General features: G+C 37.7%; 2 protein-coding genes across 2 annotated transcripts in view; both read left to right on the top strand.

The window, feature by feature from the left end:
• The window catches only part of LOC122811582 (zinc finger and BTB domain-containing protein 22-like), a 633545-nt gene extending 613099 nt beyond the window's left edge, over window positions 1-20446 (top strand). The window contains exon 3 of the mRNA XM_044083518.1: window positions 20017-20446. Coding sequence (XP_043939453.1) covers window positions 20017-20050 — 34 coding nt within the window. The 3' untranslated portion in view covers window positions 20051-20446. The remainder of the gene's footprint in view (window positions 1-20016) is intronic.
• A 1105-nt stretch (window positions 20447-21551) lies between these two features.
• ZBTB9 (zinc finger and BTB domain containing 9) overlaps window positions 21552-23728 on the top strand; it is a 251104-nt gene continuing 248927 nt past the window's right edge. The window contains exon 1 of the mRNA XM_044083511.1: window positions 21552-21813. The gene's annotated coding sequence lies outside the window, so the exon portion shown is untranslated. The remainder of the gene's footprint in view (window positions 21814-23728) is intronic.

The following is a 23728-nucleotide window of genomic DNA, read 5'->3' as shown; positions in this document are numbered from 1 at the left end:
TTTCAGTGAAATGCGTTTTCTATAAAACAAAGTAGACCTATATATATATATATATATATATATATATATATATATATATATATATATATATATATAGATATATAGATATATATAAATATATAGATATACCTACATATATAGATAGATAGATATAGATATATAGTATATATAGATCCCCTTCAAATCATCATATACCAAATCAGTGAACCACAGAATGTCAAGACTAAAATTCTGAACTTAGTAATCAGCAAAATGTCACAGTGTGCCCGCGTTGGCCTAACTGCCGCAAAAGTGTAAATTTGCTCTGAGATAAGAGAACAGATAAATTATAAGTTTTTATGATAATGTACCTGTTGCAAGAATTGTTGGTGGAGATCATAGTACAGTGTGAATCAGGACATTTAACCTTTTCCCCACTGTAGTGCAATCTTTGAATTTGTATATATAAGTTTTGGGGTGTGGGAGGCATAGCCCCCCTGCAAAAAACATTGTGAAGTGTATAGTAGTCTGTTTAGTGGTGTTTTTTTTTTGTAACATTTGTAAGTGTTTAGGTTGGCACATGTATAGTAGTGTATCATTGTTGTGAACATTTGGCATTGTAAAGTTTTGTTGATTAGATACTTCGGAGTTTTGGTCTTGACTTTTTGTGGTTCACTGATTTGGTATGTGATATATACATACACACATACCTGTGTGTCCTTAACATCTAAAAGTAAATGTATTGACACAAAGAACTTCAACACTAAAAGGCCCAAACTGCAGCACATGGACAGTTTTTAAGATTGACAGTGTTACACAGACTGTTGATATTATACATTTAACCAAAACATACTCCTACACCCGACACAATAAATAAAACCTGTCATCTGTGTTTTTGCAGGAGGGTAAGCCTCCTGCATGCCACACCCCCACTAATTATACATACCAATACTGAGGTCATACAACGGTAGATAAGAGGGTAAACGCCATACTCTAAAACACTGCAACCTTATTACATCATTTACACTGCCAGCATAGCAATACTGATAGTCCATGTAGAACCTTCAATCTTAATGACTGTTGATTTAATGCAATTTCAACGTATTAATATTAATGCCCTGCATGTTGATAGATTTTCTTTTAGATATTTTTGAGGTCTTCAGTATATATATATATATATATATATATATATATATATATATATATATATATGGGTTCCCTTCAGAAGCTCGAAATACTGAAATCTCGAATTTCAGTATCTTGAGCCCAAGAAGCCAAATCCACAGAACAGAGAAAGTTTAGAAGTGCGAAATTCAAAACCTCGAATACCGGAGGTTTTGAATTTTGTGCTTCTAAAGTTCCGCTATGGTTATGTATTCAGGTAAGTGTGTGTGTGTTAAGGGGTTTGGGGTAGGGGCTGTGGTGTGTGTCAGTGTGTTTTGTTGCTGTGATGTGTGTGTGTGTGTGTGTGTGTGTGTGCGAGGAGAATGTAGCTTGTGTGTTGGTGTTTTGTGTGTGTTTGTATGTAATGCGACCTCAGAGTGAGAATATTGAAGTAGGGGGGTGTGGGGGGGGTGCAGGGTGACTTGCACCCCTGCTTTCATATAGTATTGAGATTGTGTGTGTTTGTGTGGAGGATGGTGTGTGTGTATGTTTGTGTGGAGGAGTGTGTGTGTATGTGTGTGTGTGTGTGTGTGTGTTAATACCGCGAAATCCAAAACCTCCGGTATTCGTGGTTTTGTGTGTGATAATACCGCAAAATCCAAAACCTCCGGTATTCGTGGTTTTAACTTTCACGGTTTTCAGTGTTCATTGTTGTGTGGATTCGGATTCTTGGGCTCGAGATACTGAAATTCGAGATTTCAGTATTTCAAGCTTCTGAAGTCAATCTATATATATATATATATATATATATATATATATATATATATATATATATATATATATATATATATTTAAGCCATCATATATCATAATGGTTGTTCATCTGTGAATAGAGATGGGAAAAGAGGTGCTGATACTTATGGTCTCATAAATCTTCTGATGTTAGAATAATTAACTCTTTCAGTGATGAAGAAGATTCCTTCATTATTACTTATCGGATATCGTGTGTGCTGCAAAGAGCACTTTTGTTTAACATCAAAGACTGAAACAATCGTACTTTGACTTAGGAATGGGCTCCATTCCTGTCATGGTGTTAGACTCCCAAAAGACTTGGAGAAATTAAACTGAAAGAAGTTGAAGTAAACATTCAGTTGGTGAAATAAGTCTAAAATGTATTTCTAACTATTTATACCTAGATTTCTCACTTGTGTACTATGGCGGCAGACAAGGCAAAGGGGTCTGTTATATGGGGGAGACTTTAAAGTATTTCACACATTTTCCAGATCATAATGAAAGAGTTAGAATAAATGCTTCATTACCAGCTACATTTATAAACAAGCTGGTGTCAAGTCTAAACATTTTTGATATTGAACCCCTTGAATTTTCTCCTGCTATTTCATATGCATACTTCTCACCTAGTTAAAACACTTGGACTCATATACAAAAAATATATATTGTAGGGAACAGGTTAAGAACTGCTCCCAAACCATGACCTTTTTAACCAATCAGATTATCTGTATCTTCCTTGGACTGTAAACCTTTTTTTTTTTCACTTTAAACAAGAAACATCTTTATTAAATTATTACTTATGACATAGGCAGTCATACATTTATATATATATATATATATATATATATATATATATATATATATATATATATATACACACACATATATGAAAGCAAACTGTATTGACATATTTTTGTTGCAAACATTATATATATCACTTATAATCTGTCCAGTGATTGTCAGTCAAACATTTCATAACTCATTCAAATCCTGCCTTCTGTTAAACCTCATTCTTCTCCCAAAACATTATGCTGCATGAATTGTTCCAGTAATTCATATTTTTTCTATGCTATTTGCTCTTACCCTTTTCTAAAGATCCCATTTCCAGTTGTTTTATCTCTTTACTATATGCACTTGGTTTAGACTTTGTTTTCCATTTTCTAGTAATTGATGTTTTGGCAGACACCATAATTAGAGTCAGCAAGGGCTTACTATGTCTAGGCAACTCCAATTCTGTATCATAGCAGAAAAATATAATGTCCTTAGTTATTCCAATTTACTCAACAAGTATTTATGATAGAGTAGTCTGCAGGGACTTTTTAAAGTCTGCCAACTCATTACACTCTCACAGAACATGTTCTTAATTATCTCTTTCTTCCACATCATACCTCCAACATTTGCTATCTACTGGAGGAAAAATTCTTTGGAGTCTACTTGGGGTATACACATATCTATGTAAACACTTCCAAGCAGAGATCCTAAATCTTCTAGAATATGTTGCATATTTGAGAGTCATACATATATTCTCCCTTGTTTCTTTGCAAACTGCTTATCCAGTATTTCTTCTGAATCCTTTCTAACGTATGTTTATCTTGCAATGTTGTATATGCTGTACTGATTATACCATATTTAACAGCAGCTTCTCTTCTAGATTCTACTAAAAACTCTACCAGAGCTGGTCTTTCGCTTAGGATTCCCCCATTTATTTCTGGGAAGGCAATCTCTAGCCTGAGTCCAAATAAATTATTGGCCTCTTCCCATTTTATTGTGTTTCCCTAATCATTGCTTCCAATGTCTTGGTTCCTTTGCCAGTTTTATCCAGTAAATTCCAACCCCCTCTTGCCTATTATTTGTATCCATAATTGTTTTGATCTTTATCAGCAGAATCTCCTTTGTCCATTCCTTTATTGGCTTAGGTCTTAGAATACTTTCTGCTACTTTATGAATATAATATTCTGTATGGTTATTGTTATTCTTAATGATCTCCATCCAAAATCCCAGTCTCTCCTTGTTCCTTAAGCTTCCCCCATTTCATCATCATCATCCCTTTCCACTTTGAATTATAGATTTCTGCTTGTGCTATGTATAGGAACCTAAACTGTGTAGCTCTGAAATACCCCTTCAAATCAGTTAATCCCAAACCACCTTGATATATTCTTACCATCTCCACCTCCCAGATGAAATCCTTGAACTCTTTATTAATTGCTAACCACAACTTCTCTTCTGGTTGATAAAAATATGCCTGACTTATGTATAAATGTAAGGGGACTAAAAACATTTTGAATGCTTGTAACTTGCTCTCTATATCTATAAAAAAGAGCTTGCTATTTCTCAGTTTATTATTATCTTTTGCTTAGTTTCTTCCCCATATCGTTAGCTGTCATAACAAAATCCTTTTTAATCCATACTTATAAGTACTTCATTTTACCATGTCCCCATAAATATGGGTATTTCTGAACCAATTCATGCGTGGGTACATAGTTTACAGCTATTGCCTTTATTTTATCTTCATTAGTTTTGTATACCAAAAATACTTAAAACTGTCTTTTCTGGTTTTATTGGGTATAAAATAATATCATCTGCAAATAAAGCCAGCTTTTCTTGACTACCATACTAATTATATGCTTGAATTTCTGAATCCCTTATTTTGTTTGCCAATGATTGTAAATATAAAGCAAATATTAAAGGAGAAAGAGGATACCTCTGCCTGGATCCTCTGTTCAAACAGCACTAACAGAAGATATCAGAGAGAAACCCGTCCAATTTAATTTTCACCTCTGATCCCTCATATATCCTCCTAACTAACATTATAATTTTATCAGGGAATGCAAATGCTTCCATTGCCCTATTCATAAATCCACTCTGTTGAATGCTTTCTCTGCATGAAGACCCACCAACAACAGTGGTACTTTCTTATATTCTGCTTCCCTCTGGATCATCATTGTTCTATTAATGTTGTTAAATGTTTGCCTCCCCTGTACAAAACCACATTGATCCATATCTATCAATTTAACATCACCTTTACCATTCTTTTAGCCATTATAGATATAAACACTTTATAATCATGGTTTAGAATTGAAATGGGTCTATATGAGAGTGGATCTGATGGGTCTTTACCATCTTTAGGTATTACAGCAACCACCGCTGTCTTTCTGGATGTTGGTGTTTTTCCCCCTTTTAAAATACTATTAAACTAACCTTCTAGATCTTTGTCAGTTTCTTCCCTCCTAGCTTCCAGACTTCCACAGGACTACCATCTATTCCTGGGGAATTTTCTGTATATTGATTTTACATCACCATTTTTATCTGATCTCCTCCTATCCTGTTAGTAATTGAGGCTCACCTACTTCTAACCTTTGCATATTTAATTTTTCCATAAACATTTCTATTTGTATTTTTTATTGCTTGCCATATTTCTCTGCTTTGTACAGATTTTCATAAAATTTCCAAAATAATTCTAGTATCTCTAAAGGATCTCTGGTTATCTTCCTATGCTCTCTAAGCTTGGCGACAACCCTTTCTACTTTCAGATGCCTGAGTTGTTGCACTAAAAGATTCTGCATTGTGGAGTTATCAAAAAACAGTTGCTTAACAGCAGTCTTTCTAAACTCATGCATATTACTGAGGTAATCCCTTATTTTATATTTAGCACTCTGCAGTTGTTCTTCTTCTTTGTTCTGTGAGACATCCCCCTATTCTGAAATACTTTAACCTTTGTCAGTCCCTCTAATTAATTCTTGTTATTTCTTAACTATATCTTTCTTTTTTTATTTCTACCCTATTTTTAAATTCCATTTTAATTTTATCCCACTCCCTAGCTATATTTTCAGAAGAAATTTCTATCATTCCTAATAACTACAAAAGAATTTCCACTACCCATTCCTTAAATTCCTCTCTGTTTAACAGATAAATGGGAAAGCACCAGTGTCTCATTTTTGTATTATTATCCTGCATTTTTATTTTAGTTATTATTAGCATGTGATCTGAAATAATTATTGGAGGCATATCAAAACTTCAATTAAATGTGTGTGTTCCTGTGAAATATAATTTCTGTTTAGCCTAGCCCAGTTTTTCTACCTTGGGGAATAATATGTAAATTCACTCCAAACTCCTACTACTGAATTCACTCTTCCATGCCAAACATTTTCGTAAATTTCTTCAAACATCTACCTTTCTTTGTTACATTTTCCCTTCTGCCCCAATACATTCACACTACTGGAAATCAAATTCCAGCTCCCACCTTTAAGCAGTATTCCCTGCTGAAAGCTGATTATTTCTCCCAGAATTTTCTTTATCAAATTCACATGCACAGTTCTCTCCAGATGTGTCTCCTGTAGCACAACTGTTTGCACTCAACATTTTTAATACAGTTCACTACTCTTTTTTTTGTATATGTCTGTAAGACCACTCACATTTAAGGATAATACAGAAAGCATCATTATACTAAGAAGTTATTGTTTCCACCTGTTATGTGCAACAGTTTTTTTTTAATATCTAGCTCTTATGTTACATGCATACACTAATGCTTGGCAGGTTGATCTTTTATGCAGTTATCTCTTGTCATATCCATTTGAATCTATGTCACATCTTACAAAACTTTGTTTTAGTGAAAACCCTCAAAAAAAAAACACATCCCAGAACACCCCTAAAACCTATTAACTTAATAGTAACACGTAAAACTATGTATATCTTCAAATACTGAAGTTTAACCCTCCTAATAAGAACACTTGTCCCAGACTTACAGCAACACTTACAGACTTGGATTAACCTATAAGGAAAGTAATCCATGCTAAGACGCATGGTAAAGCCTGTGCTTCTACTTCCCTAAGTGATGTCTGTTTTTGTCTTATCTTTATTCCTTTCCCAGATTAGACAAACACTTGAATGCTTTCAGAAAACATTATCTCCTAACCATTGAAAGAAAGAAGCATTCTGTTTTAATTGCCCCTTATCAGATTGTCTCCACAGATAAATGAGAACCAGATACACAGTTACCTCTACTATAAGCATTGATTTATTTGCTAGAGGAAAAGTTTTTATAATATTCAGTGTTCTTTATTATTTATTTGCTTACCCTTAAAGCTTGCTACTAAATCAAGCCAAGGGCCTCAATCCAGTTATTCCCCTATGCAAGAGTAACAATAAATAAATAAATACAAGAGTAAACATGACACAGCCAATCAACTGGAAAAAACAAGAAAAACCTAGCCAAGTTAGAGTTTGCAGTGTGTGTGATTCCTTGAAGCCTCTTGTGAAACGGGATTATGGGATATATGCAAATGACCCCTTAATGACACCAAAAAAAAGCATAGCAATTTTCTTGTACCATGCTCTTTTGTCAAGATTTTTCTTCTCTTTCTACATTGTAGTGCCTACATTTCTTAAAACTGAACAAGAAGAAAGAAAGAAGAACAGGGAAAAAGGGGGGGGGGGGACCTGTTTACTTTAGTATCTCTATTACACTAAAAAATAACCAAGAAAGCTTTATTTTATGGCATGCAGGTTATGTCATGCATTATAAAAATAATATTGTTAAGAACATCATTTTGTTTTACTTACAACTGACTCTTTCCTTCCTCTTCCTGTCTCCTAAATGTTCTTCCAAACATTAATGACTTGAAGTAGGGCATATGCTTTGGGGTCCCCTACAAATTTACAAGAGTCAAAGACGTCCAATATAGCCATATTGTCTTGTTATGTCATATTTCACAAATATAATTAATGCTTTGTTATCCCACATTTATTTGTCAATTTCAGAGTTGGTTTTCTTCCTGTTGACCTCCATTTCCCACATCCAGTCTCTGCTTAATTTTCAATGTACTCCTGATTTTTCTAGTCAACTTCTGTGCTTTTTTTTCTGTCTCTCAAGCAGTTGCCTTTGAAACATTGGAAAGGGTTTCAATGGTACAGTCTCTCTATGGACTTTATTACTAGAAGAACAAAAAGCAGAATTTCCTTTTGTTTGATAGCTCACTTTTTATTGGGCAAACTTTTGTAATTCCATCTTAGCATGTTCTGCATCAAAATATGATTTTGACCTTCTAGGAAAGAATATTCTGAAAATAGCTGAATACAGAGGTTGGACATGTACCCCAAGAATGCTTCTCAACATTCCCTGATTAATGGAATACATTTTCTCCTCTCCTGCCTGGCAAGTAATCATTTTCCACAAACACTCTACTGTCTTCCATTTTTAGTACTTTGTCCTTCTGCCACAGTTTTGTCAGAATCAACTCTTTCTGCTGGTAGGGTTGCACCCTTCACTATTAAAGGTCTAAGTTGCTTTCTCATGGCCAGGTTTGGAGCATACACATGATGTGCCCTTTCAGTTAACAACTCCAGCTGTTGAATACCAGACTAGTTGCTTATTTGTGCTTTCATAAACTTAATACAGTTTGTTCCTTCCAACTTCTCTGGTACAGCAAAAAATCTCAAGTTTTCCCCTATGTGCTCTGTCTTGTAATTCTATTGTTTTTTTTAAACATCTCTTCTTGAGCAGTCTCATACTCAGCCAGCCTTTTCTTCATTTCAACCTCTGATTTTTTGCAGTTTTGTCACCTTGTCTGAATATCTGTTTAAAGCTTCTTCCATTTTTCCAGCCTTTTGATATTTGAGTCAATATGCTCCCTCAGTGTCTTGTTTATTTTAATCAGCTCTATGAACATCTGACTTATTTTTCCTCTAGATTACTGGAAGGCATGTCTTGTACTAGAGCTGGAGCTTGCACTGCTTTTTGCTGGACAGCTGCAGAATTCTTCCCAGCCAATGTTTTCTCCTCACTTTTTGAGATTGATTTTCTTTCAGGTTCTCTTAATTTCTTTTTTTTGCTGGCATCCAGGCAGGTAGTGCACTTACTAGCCAGTTATTGAAATTTACCCAAAAAGACAAGTTCATTTGCTCTCTTTTCTGAGTTTCTATTTTCACACTGGGAGAGCTGAAATTAAGTTGTTACTCAGTGTGCAGCCATCTTGGAAGTCCTCTTGAACTGTAAACTCGATAAAAAAGTCTTACAGAATGTCCTTGATGACTGCCTTAATTTTTATTGTCCTTACATGAGTTTTCAGATAAAGTTGAGGAAACATGGGAGCTATTTTGGGGGAACAAAGAGAACTGCAATTTCTTCCTTCAGTGATATGCAATATAGCAAATGCTTCATTATACAGTGGGGTAAGTACTTGTAGGAATATCAAGCATAAAGAATATGAGACTCTTTTGAATTTACTAACACACTTTAATAAATATGAGAATGTTGATGCAGTGGCAGTATTCATAAACATTATATGCACTGTCACAGTGATTGTATGTGGAAAAAGTGAAGAAATGGTAGACAGCCATTTCTAAATGTAGGTTAATAGAGTTCACAGACATGCATTTGACAAAAAAGAACATGAAAAAAGTGGCAAATGAACCTACAACCATGGTGGCCCAAAGCTGCATGATTCATGGAGTGTGAGAATAATGTATAATGATGCATGCAGAAACACACAATGTCATAAATTTAGAAAACAAAATTTGTTACTACAAACACCTTTGTAAAAATGGTTACTATACCATTTGTTATAACCTATATACTAGCCATTGATGTTGCTATGTAACAGGAACACCTGGTCATCTAGTTGTGCAACACAGTCTGAATCCTTTTCTCTTTCTAGACAGGAGCAGTTGTACAGGTTTTGTATGTATGGCCAGACACTGTGCAGTCAGTGGACATGTCAAGTAGTGGAGGTAGATGTATACCTCGGAAAAGAAAGGTAATAAGGTTTTTTTAAATAAATTGGCAACCTTCCAAAGACCCACAGGGGACACAACCGGCATATCAAAAGAATCTCTTCTTGAGCAGTCTGATAGCCAACCTTTTATTCATCCCGTAGCAGTTTTTTGATCACCTGCTAATACATATTGATTAGTATTTAAATTCCCATAAGCACAGAAGCAAACAGTCCCCATAATGCAAGATTCCCTCTCATATGCCAAACAGCTACAGCAAACATTTTTGATTCAGTGGATGGTCAGTACACAGCCATATAAAATCTTTCTACAAATAATGCATTGGCTTACCTCAGTAGGCATGCATACTACTCAGATAACTGCCAGGTAGTTTTGTAACCACAAAGGCTGTATCATGGATGTGTTAATTCACAGCCCAGGGGGTAATGGCAGTGCCAATGTGTGGCACTCTAGTGCCATACACTGCACATTTGAGGTTAGACATGTACCCCAAGGATGACTGTTGGTGATGATAGATATCTCTTTGAGCAATGGCTGCTGACTCTCATATGGTCTCCACAGACAGCTATCCAGGAAGCCTCCAGTTGTGTCCATCACCATTAACAGAACATTACTAAATATGTCTTTGGATAGCTGAAGATACAATTCTGCTCTCTGGACAGTTCTGGTGTCAAACACTGCAGTACAGACTAGTTAAGTCCTGCCTAATATTGTAGCCTGCTGCCTCCTAGATAATATGATGCTAGGAAACTCTGAAACATGACCAGAATATGACAGTGACAAGGAGGATGAGGATAACCCACCATTACCACCCCAATAACAAAGAGCTTAACTGATACAGAAACAAAGTGCACAGTGGATGTAAGATGCCATCACTGTACAGATCTTCAGAAAAACTTAAGCTCTGATAGCTGAAAAAAATATCTGTTAGTAATAGTTATAACAATGAAATATATGCTGCCAAGATACCCTGTATAGTAAAAAAACATCATATACATGTAACAGGAATAACAATTTTAATACAGGGTTGGAATGTTGGCAGGGGATCAGGGTCCAGGTGTCATCTTTTCCCAAGCTAATGGCTCATAGTGCAGGCAGTAACAACTAGCCCCATGGGCACACGTAGGTCAGGACCTCAGTGTCTGCCATGTGATGTAGAAATATGTGGAGCTATACCCCATTATCCACCTGAGGTAGATGACTCAGTCTGCACTGCATGCCCCTTACCATATACACATGCTGTTGTGGTTTCCACCTATGCTGGCAATACACAAACACCTGTATTCAACATTTGACCTGCTTAACACATGTACATGGCAACACATCTTACCAGCTAGGAGGAAAATGAACCCTCAAGAGGTCTGCCAACCCATGCGTGTGGTGAAGGTGTAGCTAGTTGTGGTAGGGGCACCACTGATGCACCAGATACCTGGGGTGATAGTGCTGCTGCTCTGCTTTTCTAGGAGGTGCCACTGAGAGAATGCTGTATCTGAAAAACAGCAGACAGCAGCTGCAGCACTATACACAAATAGGTAGAGTTATTAATCTCTGACTCAGCCTGGAAAGGCCACTTCCAAAATGTCTAAACTGCTGAAGGGTTGGTCTGTATTCTAAAGAGGTTGTACTGCCTCTTGTTGGATTGCATATGGACTGTACAAGACAGTAATGTAATATGAAGTCCAGGTCCTGCAGTCCTAAGTGTTCTTACTGACTGACTTGCACCAGCTGTGCATACCGTTCCAGGAATACAGCAGCTGCAGCATCACCGACTCTGGCCTGAAGTAATATATGTGGTTGGCAATGCAATGGGGCCATCACAGCAGTTTGTTCATAGGTTGGTGTAATATTCTACCATTACCCATCCATTATCTCCACTCAACACAGAAGTTCCACAGCTGTGTAGTCGAGCTGTTAAGATAAGGTGAAGCTAGATTGGCCTACATGCATCAGGCCCCCTTCAGGTGTGACTGCCCACTGTGGGACTGCCTCAGACAGTTCTGTATTTCCATCAGAGGAGGCATCATCCCTACCATAATTGGCAACAGGACTGGTGGTATTACACATAGTATGGGAAGGTGACCCTATCAATGCTCACACCAGCAGGCATAGGTAATGATAATAGGACTTGTAATACAGTACAAGTGTCATTGGTGTAGTACCTCACCCCTTCAACTAAGTATGATACGTAAACTACAAGTGCTCTGCTGTGTGTCCTGTTAGGCTGTTTGCAGGCTCATGGTCAGCAGTAGAGTCAGTTGTGCCCTCAAAACTCTCTGCTGGAAAGGAATAAACAAACATCTGTTATATGTTGCATTGTTACATAGCATGAGTACTCAGCAGACTGGCAGTATTGTAGGAAACCATGGCACATTTATGTAACTCACTCCAGTATAAAGGGCTCCAGGCTGCAACTCGCCTGGGATACCTTTCAGTGACACACCTGGGAGGATCATGTCCTGGGTGGGGTGACACCACAGTTCAGTCCTGCCCATGACACTGTTATCTTGTTTTGCATGGTCCTACAGATAAGTAACCTTTAATAATGTGTTAATGGCCACCTATAGAACTGATCTGGCTAAAGCATTTGATACAGTACCCCACTCGGGTTTTGTCAACAAACTTAAGGAACTAGGCATAAACCCCCTTATAACATGCTGGATAGGTAGTTGGCTCACTGGTGGGACCCAGGAGGTTAGGATTGGTGAGACCAGCTCCACAAAGAGGCCGGTCACCAGTAGAATCCCTCAGAGCTCTGTGCTGGGCCCCCTTCTCTTTGGCATCCACTTCTTGGCGGTCAAAGCCAGTGTCCAAGGTCTTTGGCTGACCAAGTTCACAGATTACTGCAAACTGGGAGCAGTCATTGAATTCCCTGAAGACAAGAACACCTTTCAGGAAGGTCTAACACAGGGAAACACTTGGTGCCAAAGTCATGGCTTAAAACTCAATGCCAATAAATTCATTGTAGTACCTCTTGAGAAGCTGGCTACCTCAGGTAACTATGTCATCAGTAAAACACTCATAAAAGTTGATTCATTAGTCAGGGTTCTGGGAACTCATGTACAGAGTAACCTAGTCTTTGACCAATATGTTTCTATGGTATTAAAAAAAACGTTCTGTGTTGTTCAAGTAAGGTGTGGCATCTATACCTACAGAGATCATCGTACCACTATTCTCAGCCCTCATCAAAGCTATTATAGAGTATAATGCCCTCTTTAGTATGTACATGATCAGACACATGCAAGAACTGGAACATCCACAAAAGAATACAAGGAGTAAACACAATGTCCTACACTTTCACCTCAAAGCCCTGATTCTTTACTTGGTATAATACAGACTTCTGAGAGGAGATCTTTGCCTGGTGTACAAGGCATCTCTAGACCATGCTTTGATGAACCTTTTGCACATTTGCAAAACAAACAGCATCAGAACTACTAGATCAAAAGACCTAAATTTCCCTTGTGACATAAAAAGGACATGTTGGAGAGACAAGTATGTTTCTCAGAGAATTCCCATTCTCTGGAACAAGCTTTCCATCCATGTGAAGCAGAGTTCCTCTATAACCCTATTTCAGCTTAGGCCAGTAGAAGGGTAATTGGAAATTCACCCCTGGTCTGGCACTTATGTCTCTTATGGAGAGAGGGAGTCAGTAAATCACCCCCTATATAAATCAAGTTTGTGGGCTACATTTGATTTGTATGACTGTACTTATAAGGGCCCTAGTGGTCGTTAGCTTAGTATACACCTATGAACCTATGTCTGTAATGGATAGTTTCAACCTATAAATGTTTGGTCACACATGACCTAGCTTACACATTCCCCTAAAAATAACATCTAGGGCACACAACTTGTTGAATACACTTCAGATGCATGGCTAGACTTAAAAAGGCCCTTGCGGTTGTTAGCCTAATATATACCTATGAGCCTATAGCTTAATTGTATTTGATAGCATCTCTGTCATAAGATGTGGGATAGCCAAAAGCAAGTAATTAGCAAGCAAGGAAACAGAGGATATAGCTACATTGGGTAGAAAGTATTTGTGTATGTACTGTATATATGTATAAGCTGCAGTGGTGCAGCGGTAGCGTTGTTGCCTCACAGCAAGAGGTTCTCCTGTTGGATTCTTGGCTGGAGAGCCTTCTGTGTGGAGTCTGCATGTCCTCCCCGCAGTCGAGTGGCGTTCCAAAGACATGTGTAGAATGGACGTGCCTTCGTTGAAGGTTGGGCATCGAGATGGCACCTCGACACCGTAAAAATCTACTGCCAATCATTAGCGGACCGGAGTTCCGCTGTGGCAACCCCTAACCGGGAAAAGCCGAAAGAACAACAACTGTATATATGTATAAAGATATATGATGGTGACTGACTGAACATGACTGGTTAATTAGCAGCCTATCAAAAAGTAAAAAAAAAAAAAAGTAAAACTTTTTTTTGTAGTATGCATGCTCCGCAAAACAGCATTGGCACAGGAAAGCTTTCATATTTAAAAATAAATAAATAAATAAATAAAACATTGTTTATTGCAGGGGGCAAGCCCCCTACATCCCCCACAGCCTCTGCTAATTATATATACACTAATTCCAAGAATGTACAAACAAGGGTAAGGGGAAATTTCCCAAAGCAGGATTTCTGCAATCTCACACACCTATCAATCAGCTGCCTGTTGATCGCATTGAATTTCTGGGCCATTGTCTTTTACTGAAAAGATTTCAAGCTTGCATAAACTAAAGCACTGTTGGTGATTCCCTGCTAGTTTTTTTCCCCATCTACCATTCCCTTTGTTGATCTGCCTTTTAAACCTGGTGATTTTAAACTGGCCACCCCTACCATAAATTGAGCTTAATAAGCTCCTCCCTTTCTACATTGCTGTTGATATATTGATTTATTTGCCTTTCCTTGTTCTTATATTGAAAAAGTGCATTTTGCCTATCATTGTCAGTTCTACTAATTTACTTGCTCTGAATTCATTGTCTCACTAGCTGTTGGATAAAGCAGTATATTTTTACACTCTAGTAAGCACTTGTTTTTATATCAAGAGGCTAGTGGATTTTCTATCTAGTGCATTGGGAGTTAGCCTGGTCTGTTTAGGTCAGGGAAACATGGGAGATTTCTGCATGTAGTTTTATTGGTTGGAGGGCTTATTAATCAGCTTATCTTGTTTTTAGTGCCTTTATTAATTCTGTACAGCTGAGTAGCTCTTGGCTCATTTATTCAAAGTGAAGTACTTTTGTTGAATAATCACACTTTTATAAGCTGTTAAAGTACGCTGTTGTGTCTGTACCTTTAAGTTTGTTTGCAGTAGCATTTCACACCTTTTAAGTCTGTTTGTGGTAGCATTTCACTCCAGACACTCCTTTACTGTGCTTTTACATTAGGTGGACTGGGATTATTCATATAGTAGCAGAAGGTGTTTACCTGGTGTATCTGAGCTAGGAAACACACAAAAGGGCTCTAAGTATTTTTTGCATTTCTCGTATATACTGTGATTGGACTTCAGTAATTTCAAAAAAATTGTACTGTCTGCTGCTGCTTTAAGTAGTTAATTGCACTGTATTACATTGTGTCTGTTGTAGGTAGTTTGTGTGGTATTGTTACACTTGGGCTCCAAACCAACTATTCTACATTAAGAAGGTGTTTTTTGCACCCTTGAGGCAGAAGTGTGCTGATCTAACTTGTCTTGAGTTGGGGGTTGCTGGTGGAAGGCTTACAGTGTGCTTTCCTGATTGGTAGTTAACTTAAAACTTGTTTCTCTTTGCTCATATTTAAGCCTCATGTTTGTGCAGGCTTTGGCATAGATTCTCAAAGCTGCTTGTCATTTGGCAACTTTGCTACTGATTGCTGAGACTCTGTTTTCACCTGGAGCAATCCACTACTGAAAAGGCAAAAATAAGTATTTTTTGCACTTCTCTTATCTACTGTAACTGTACTTTAGCAGTTTTCTTAAGCTATTTGCTGTTATTTTTGCCCTTTATAGCAAAAAAATTTGTACTGTCTACTGCTGCTTTAAGTAGTTAATTGCACTGTATTACATTATCTGTTTGTTGTAGGGCTGTTGTAGGTAATTTGTGTGGTCTTGTTACACTTGGGCTCCAAACCAGCTATTCTACATTAATAAGTTGTTTTTCTACACCCTTGAGGCAGAAGTGTGCTGAGTTAACCTGAGTTGGGGATTGCTGGTGATGGCTTATTGTGTGCTTTCCTGATTGGTAGTTAGCTTAAATCTTGTTTCTCTTTGCTCTTACTTAAGCCTTGCATTTGTGCAGTGCAGCTGTTAGCTCAGTGGCAGTTAACAGTGCCCTGTATAGATGCAGAAGCCTAGAAGCTCAGTTTTTCCCTAAACAGCTGTCAGTGAAACCCTTTCAAGCTTTTCTGCTGCTCTAGGAGCAACTCAGTTGCACATTGAGCAGCATTACCTTATTGATCAACCTTAGCCTACACAAGGTATAGGTCCCTCTTGTAGTCTCGGTACTATCAGAACAGTTTTGCCAAATTAAACCATTGCCTTCCCTAATAAAACATATAGTAAGAGCCTATCATGGATGAGCAGTTTCCTATCATGTCCCTGGCCAGCCTGATAGACATGGGCATCCTGAGGCAATGTAGCAATTGTCTCATGTATACTGACAACCACTTAATCCTGAAACAAACAAGCAAGGGCGCCCGCAGGCAGGTGCAAGAGGTGCACTTGCACCACTCTGGAACTGGCTGGCCAAGAAATTAATTTAAATAAAAAAAGTTTTTTTTTTAAAAGGGCGTTCCTCTTTAAGAACGCCCTTTGCATCCCGTCCAATCGCACAGAAGCAACAGGTGTTTGCGACCTGTTTTCGTCTTCTGTGTCTGTGCGACTGACGGTTTACATCTTCTTCTTTCGCACCTACTGGAAATTTGAATTTAAGAGGATGTTCGGACTGCGCAGATGAATGTAGAAGTGAGAGGTAGGTGTGTGCATGTGTGTGTTTAAGTGTTTAAGAGATGTGTGTGTGTAAGGAATAGGTAGGTAGGACTCGGAGTCTGTGGATGTAAGAAGTAGGTAGAAGTGTGTATGCTTGTATGTAAGAAGTAGGTAGGTAAAGGCAGGTGTGTGAATGTGCGTTTTACATGTGTAGAGTATGCTTAGTCAATGATTAGTTAGTTTCTCTTGGTATTACACACAAATATAAGTACAGTCCTTTATCTTGAGTAGAAGGGCTCTGTGTGATTTCAACAATAGTGAAAGCATCTGAAGAGGAACAAAAAAATGAGGGGAATGAAATTAAAGAAATACTTCCTCCCATTTGAAAAATCCATATAAAGCTGCAGAACACTTGCATTTGTGTTTAACTTGTGTTTGTGTTTAACTTGCATAAATCACGCCCTCCAACCTATCACCTTCTTTCCTATGCTCATTCAGGTGGAAATGTAATCTTCTAATTTAAAGAAAGGCCAACAAGGCCACAAAAAGGGAGGATACTAATACTATTCAAAGTAATATAACATCTGTCCTGTTTTGAATTAGATCTGGTATATAAAGTATTAGAAAATATCTGCTCTTGTATTATTTAAAGCTGTGATGTTCTAGTAAGCATTTCAGAGGTACCAAGGAATAGATGATGGATTATGATTGTACTCAAAGGATAAGCTCTTAGAAGCCCAAAGGTTTCAGTATGGCTTCTGGGCATATAGTTGACTGTGAATGCCCTCTTATTAGTGAACTTTTCTAAAGGAATTACAGCAGGCTTGTTCATAGGTTCATGGATAAGTACTAGACTAGCTGTTCTTGTGGGCCATTTTAAACGTAGCCAATTTCCCTCCAAAAGATGAGAAACAAACCCTGTATTTTGTGTTTCTGAGGTAAACAACTCAACCATTATGCCAACTCCCAACCCCTCAAAATTTGTTTAGGTTGTAGGGGAGATTTGAACCCATATAAGTGTGCATCACAAGAAGTAAAGGACAACCACATATCCCATGTGCCACAAGCTCATTTGATGATGATACGCTGATATGAACAGAAGTATTTTATCAAGTCTTCTGAATAGTACAATGCCGGTGTTGAGTGTTTGTTTCATTCCCCATGATACCCATGAACACTTGTTCTTTTAATTTTAGTCTGTAATGTGTCATCAGCTAAATAAAAGTTATGTTGTTCTGTGACATGCTGAAACTTTCCCTTTATTTTAATGAATATGTGCCTTGTTTTGGTAATAATTACATAACATTCTGTTCTGTGCTGTTAATATCTCTGCCATAACAATTTTTGTAACAAATACCACTGTATGTTCTGTCAGCCACCACTCAGCCAGTTTAAGCCAAGTTACTTTGATAAATGAAAGTACATATTTTTATGATGAAAAGAAATTATAATCTTAGTCAGAATGTTGTTGCATGACTCGTTCTATTTTACTTTCAACCAGTCACATTTAACTCTCCAAGGTGTTGACAGAAACCTGTCATAAGTGTTCTACAGTCCTTGTGTTCCTAATCACAACTAATCACTGACTAAGCATACTCTACACACTTAAAACACATACACACACCTACCTTTACCTACCTACTTCTTTTATTAGAGCTCCCAAATGCTATGTTCTGCCACTGTCACCTGCTGAAATATTAACTCTCATTAAAATATATAAGTTTCTCCAGAATGCCCTTATCAGTGGCTGGTCATATTGACTTTATAGTTGCTAAGTCTCTTCTTGCCAAGGTACTAGTTCATTACTATCTGTATCCTGAAATAAAAATGCAATTTTTTTCCCTTTAAATTTCATATTAGAAGACAATCCATCACCGTTTGTCAGCCTTCTACCCAACACTTTCTCTGCAGAATCATCAGTATTCAACCTCCCTGATCTGTTGTTACCACTCTAAGCTTCTAAAGTTTCCTCTTTTCCCTGCCTGAGATATGCCTTCACATTATCTGACTGCAAATTGAGATTATGACATGCAGTATTTTCTGTGGGATTGCAGGCTTGTTGCATTTCTAGGAGACTTGGGACATCTGATGTGATGTGATGTGCTCACCAGTGTTCTGATGCCAACTGTATTACACCTCCTTACAATCTCTAATTCTGTCATTGTGTGATGCTGTCTAAAAAGCTGATCTTTCTCACTGATAGTGCAGACTCATCCTTTGTTAATAAATTGCATAGTGACACTGCCATGATTTTTTGACTGCAGGAAACTGATTAATATAATATACTAAACATATGGCCCGTGCATGTTGACAGCTGTCATTGTTAGGATGTGTAAGAACATTTGTTTGCTTAAATTTGGCGAGTTAACCCGCGGTGGTGGTGCTGCGGTAGCGTTGTCGCCTCACAGTAAGACGCTGTCCGGTTCGATTCTCAGCTAGAGCGTCTTCTGCGTGGAGACATGCATGAATGGGCGTACCTTCGTTGAAGGTTGTGCGTCAGGCCTGGCAAGCCGGTATGTAAAAATCAACTGCCAATCATTAGCGGACTGGAGTTCCGCTGTGGCAACCCCTAACTGGGAAAAGCCGAAAGACACAAACAAATTCCTGAGAAAATGTAAAAAGGTAGATTTTTGTGTTTTCTTTTTATGTTCGAGTTTTCGGAAACTAGATCATATGGTCTCAACTGTATGACTTTAGAGTTCCTAAAACTTGGCAATCTGACCTAGATACACCAAATCACTTTTCTACAGCAATTTTATCGAACAGTAAATGCATCCAAATGAAAAGACTGAAAAGGGGGACCTGATATTAGAACAATAAGGGGGCAAATACAAAACAAAATATTTAAACGTGTATGTATATATATATATATATATATATATATATATATATATATATATATATATATATACACACATATATATATATATATATATATATATATATATATATATATATATTATATATATATATATATATATATAAAATGTGTGTGTATGTGTATAGACACCCACGTATTTATATATACAGTCTCAACCTCTTAGAGCAAAAAATCTAGACAAAGCCTAAAATGATGGGGGGGACAAATAGGGACAGATTTTAAATATTGCTCTTACAAACTTAGAAAGTTGATAGAATAATAGGTAATAATAGGTTGTGCATTAGTATGAAATTTCTGAAGGATGTGGAGTCTTAAACTCAAATGTTTGTCATTATTTAATGACTTCAATCCTCAGCTACTTGACAGAAAAGTACAGATTTTAGGAGGAACACAAAAAATATGAGGCAAAAATCTGGACATTCTGCAAAAATCTGTACAGTTGAGAGGTGTGATGGTGCTTACTGCAGTATTAAGTTTTCCTTGCATAAACATGTACAAAAGCAAAAATCAACTAGTTTTATGTATTTATTATTTGTTGTTGTCCAGGTTAGCATGATACATATGTTAATCATTGGTGTAGCTGAAACACATCAGAATTTTTTTTTTGTTTTAATCCCATAGCTGACACTTTTTTTTTTTTTTTCAGTAACATAATTGATAGAAGATCTGCAAGATATTGACTACAAAGGAAGTAGTAGCCTATCGGAGACTTTAGGTTGTCTTATAACTTCAGAGCCGATGCATCAGACAAGAAGCGAGCATTCAGATATAGTAGTGATATGATGTAGTTCATTACTGACAGCAATTCGTTTTCGAAATTCTTCATGTTCTAGGTTTTGCATAATTTTAGGATGCAGATAAAATAAGTTGAACTGAGCAGTGTTACTGCTGGAAAAGCAAGACGTCAGTGAAGAAACTAATAGTCAAGATAGGGAATATAAATACTTGTTCTGTAATAACTTTCAAAATCCATGCTTACTGTGTTTGCTCGGAGTGTCGAATACAAATCCTTGGCAACACTAACTCAATACCAAGTTTATCTGCTAGTGATCTTGCATGACTGAGAATGTCATTCCTAAAGTGCTCTTCAGCATGGTTGCAGTGCTCCTTGAATATTTTAATAAGTCTGTTGATGTGTTGTTGAGCCTTTACTATATCAAGTTGAACAGAATGAAACATCTGGGCAACGGGCTCAAGAACTGATGAGTTGTTGTTGTGTCTTTCGTTTTTTCCCGGTTAGGGGTTGCCACAACGGAACTCTGGTCCGCTAATGAGTAATTTGCAATAATAAAGAGTGAAATGAGAAACGTCCATGAAGAGCAAGCACTGAGTAACATATGTGCATTTTGTCTGGTTTCACCAGCAGTGCTCTTCTGAAGATTAGCCAGGCAGTCAAATATTTTCTCAAAGTTCTGACTAAACACAAGAATGGATTTATATTTCTCGATCCATCATGTCTCACACAGAAGAGGTATATTTGGTACCGATGCTCGTCATTTTGGACTGTCACGGAAAAAAATAATAATCTTCTTGATAACACCAACAGCACTACATATTTCAGGAACATCATTCAGATCATTGACTACAAGATTTAGTCTGTGAGATGTGCAGTGGATAAAGGCTGTTTTTGGATACTTTTCGCAAATCTTTGCCTGAACACCATTCTGGATGCTTGCCATTATGGAGCAGCCATCATAGCCTTGCCTGAGTAATTTTTCCAAGTCTAGACCGTACTTTATGCATTCACTTACAATGACATTTGATACAGACTGTGCATCTTTCGCAACAGTGGGAACAAAAACCGTAAACTCTACTCGAATACAATCATCATTAACAAACCGAATGCCCAATGACAGCTGCTCAATGCCTGAGATATCTGCAGTTTCATCTGCTAATACACTAAATCCAACTGCCCTGTTCACTGCACAAACAATCTCCTTTTGAAGTACGTTTGCATTCTGTCAACAGCTCATTTTGTACCCTATGGGATGTGTACCGATCATTTTCTGCAGCTGTTTCACTGTACTTTTTCAATATTGTGTTGCCAGCTTCAATACAAAAATCTAACAAGTCACAAAAATTTCCACCAGAGCCTTCTTTTCCACGGAGGGGAATGTCATGGGTTGCACAGTAAATAATGGTAGATAAAATTGGTTCCAATTTATTTCAGTTCTCTGCAATTTGTTTTGCTACTGCTGCATCTAGCTGTGGAATAACAGCTGTTTCTGGCTTCTATCTTGTACGAGAAAAAATAGCAGCATCTTCAGTAGAACATTTGTGCCATGATGATTGCATTTGATTTCTTGCAGACTCATTGAAGGCATTACACTTTGCGTACACAATAGTGATGAAGCTGCTTGCAACCCATGGTGAAGTGACTGAGGAAATAATACACAAGTTAAGCAGAGTGGGCCTTTCAGGAGAGGAGAATATGCAAGCCACGGTGAGTACTGGGACAATCAACTATATCTGAATATAATTGGTTAATAACTAATGACATGTATTTCAGTTTCAGATTTCATATTATTTAGAAAATGCATTCTAACACAAATCCTTATATTCTAGCAACTTTCTAAATGTGTCCCTAGTTTTGGGCCTTTGTCCCCAGCATTATAACAGGCTTTGTCCAGATTTCTTGTGTTAAGAGATTCAGAGGTATGCTGTGTATGTGTGTCTGTATGTCTGTATAAGAAGGAGGTAGTATATCCCTCAGCTGTCCAGGTTTTTGCAGAATGTCCAGATTTTTTGCCCCATATTCTTCCTAAAAAGGATTGACGTTGCTAAATAATGACAGACATTTGAGTTTTACATGTCATATCCTATAGAAAAATGCATACTAACATCATCATCTTCTTTCGGTCGCCACAGCGGATCATCTGTTTCCATTTCTTCCTATCCTCTGCATCTTGCTCTGTCACACCAACCACCTGCATGTCCTCTCTCACCACATCCATAAACCTTATCTTAGGCCTTCCTCTTTTCCTGTTACCTGGTAGCTTCATCCTTAGCATCTTTTTCCCAATATACTCAGCATCCCTCCTCAGCACATTTCCAAACCAACGTAATCTTGCCTCTTTGGCTTTGTCTCCAAAACTTCCAACCTGGGCTGACCCTCTAATATACTTATTCCTAATCCTGTCCACCCTCGTCACACCCAGTGCAAATCTTAACAACTTTAACTCTGCCACATCCAGCTCAAACTCCTGCCTTTTTGTCAATGCCAATGTCTCCAACCCATATAACATAGCTGGTCTCACTACTCTCTTGTAGACCTTCCCTTTCACTCTTACTGGAACTCGTCTGTCACAAATCACTCCTGACACTCTTCTCCACCCACTCCATCCTGCCTGTACTCTCTTCTTCACCTCTCTTCCACACTCACCGTTACTCTGAACTATTGATCCGAAGTATTTAAACTCATCCACTTTTGCCACCTCTACTACTTGCTTCCTCACCATTCCTCTATCCTCCCTCTCATTCACACACATATATTATGTCTTAGTCCTGCCGACCTTCATTCCTCTTCTCTCTAGAGCATATCTCCATCTCTCCAGGGTCTCCTCCACCTGTTAAAAAAGCAAACAAACGTAGGCAGAAAACAATTTAATATATCACAGCAAAGCTTTCGGGTGAAACCCTTCTTCAATACTAACAATCATTGAAACAAAAGCAGCTTGCTTTAAATAGGAGCAAAAAACAGTCACATGATAGCAGCCAAAATCACATGACCGACAAACACAATGTAATATAACATATATACAAAATGCAAAAATATTTAAAATATTTAAAATAGCTTAACACGCTGAATTTTACTTAAAACAGGCTTTAGGCTAACAGTATTTTTTCTTTGTTTGTTTGTTTTTTTGGTATTCCTGCATTCCAGTCTCCTCCACCTGTTCCCTACTCTCACTACAGATCACAATGTCATCTGCAAACATCATAGTCCACGGGAACTACTGTCTGATCTCATCTCTCAACCTGTCCATCACCATTGCAAATAAGAAAGGGCTCAGAGCTGATCCTTGATGCAACCCCACCTCCACCTTAAACGCATCTGTCACTCCCACCGCAGACCTCTCCACTGTCACACTACCCTCGTACATATCCTGTACCACTCTTACATACTTCTCTGACACTCCTGACTTCCTCATACAATACCACAACTCCTATCTAGGCACTCTGTCATATACTTTCTCTAAGTCTACAAAAACACAATGCAACTCCTTCTGACCTTATCTGTACTTCTCCATAAACACTCTCAGAGCAAACATCACATTTGTAGTGCTCTTTCCCGGCATGAAACCATACTGCTGATCACTAATCATCATGTCCCTTCTTAACCTAGCTTCCACTACTCT

The sequence above is a fragment of the Protopterus annectens genome, chromosome 9.part0 (assembly GCF_019279795.1).
Source record: "Protopterus annectens isolate FY-2018-M chromosome 9.part0, PAN1.0, whole genome shotgun sequence".
Taxonomy (NCBI): Eukaryota; Metazoa; Chordata; order Ceratodontiformes; family Protopteridae; genus Protopterus; species Protopterus annectens.
This window is presented reverse-complemented; position numbering and strand designations above follow the sequence as displayed.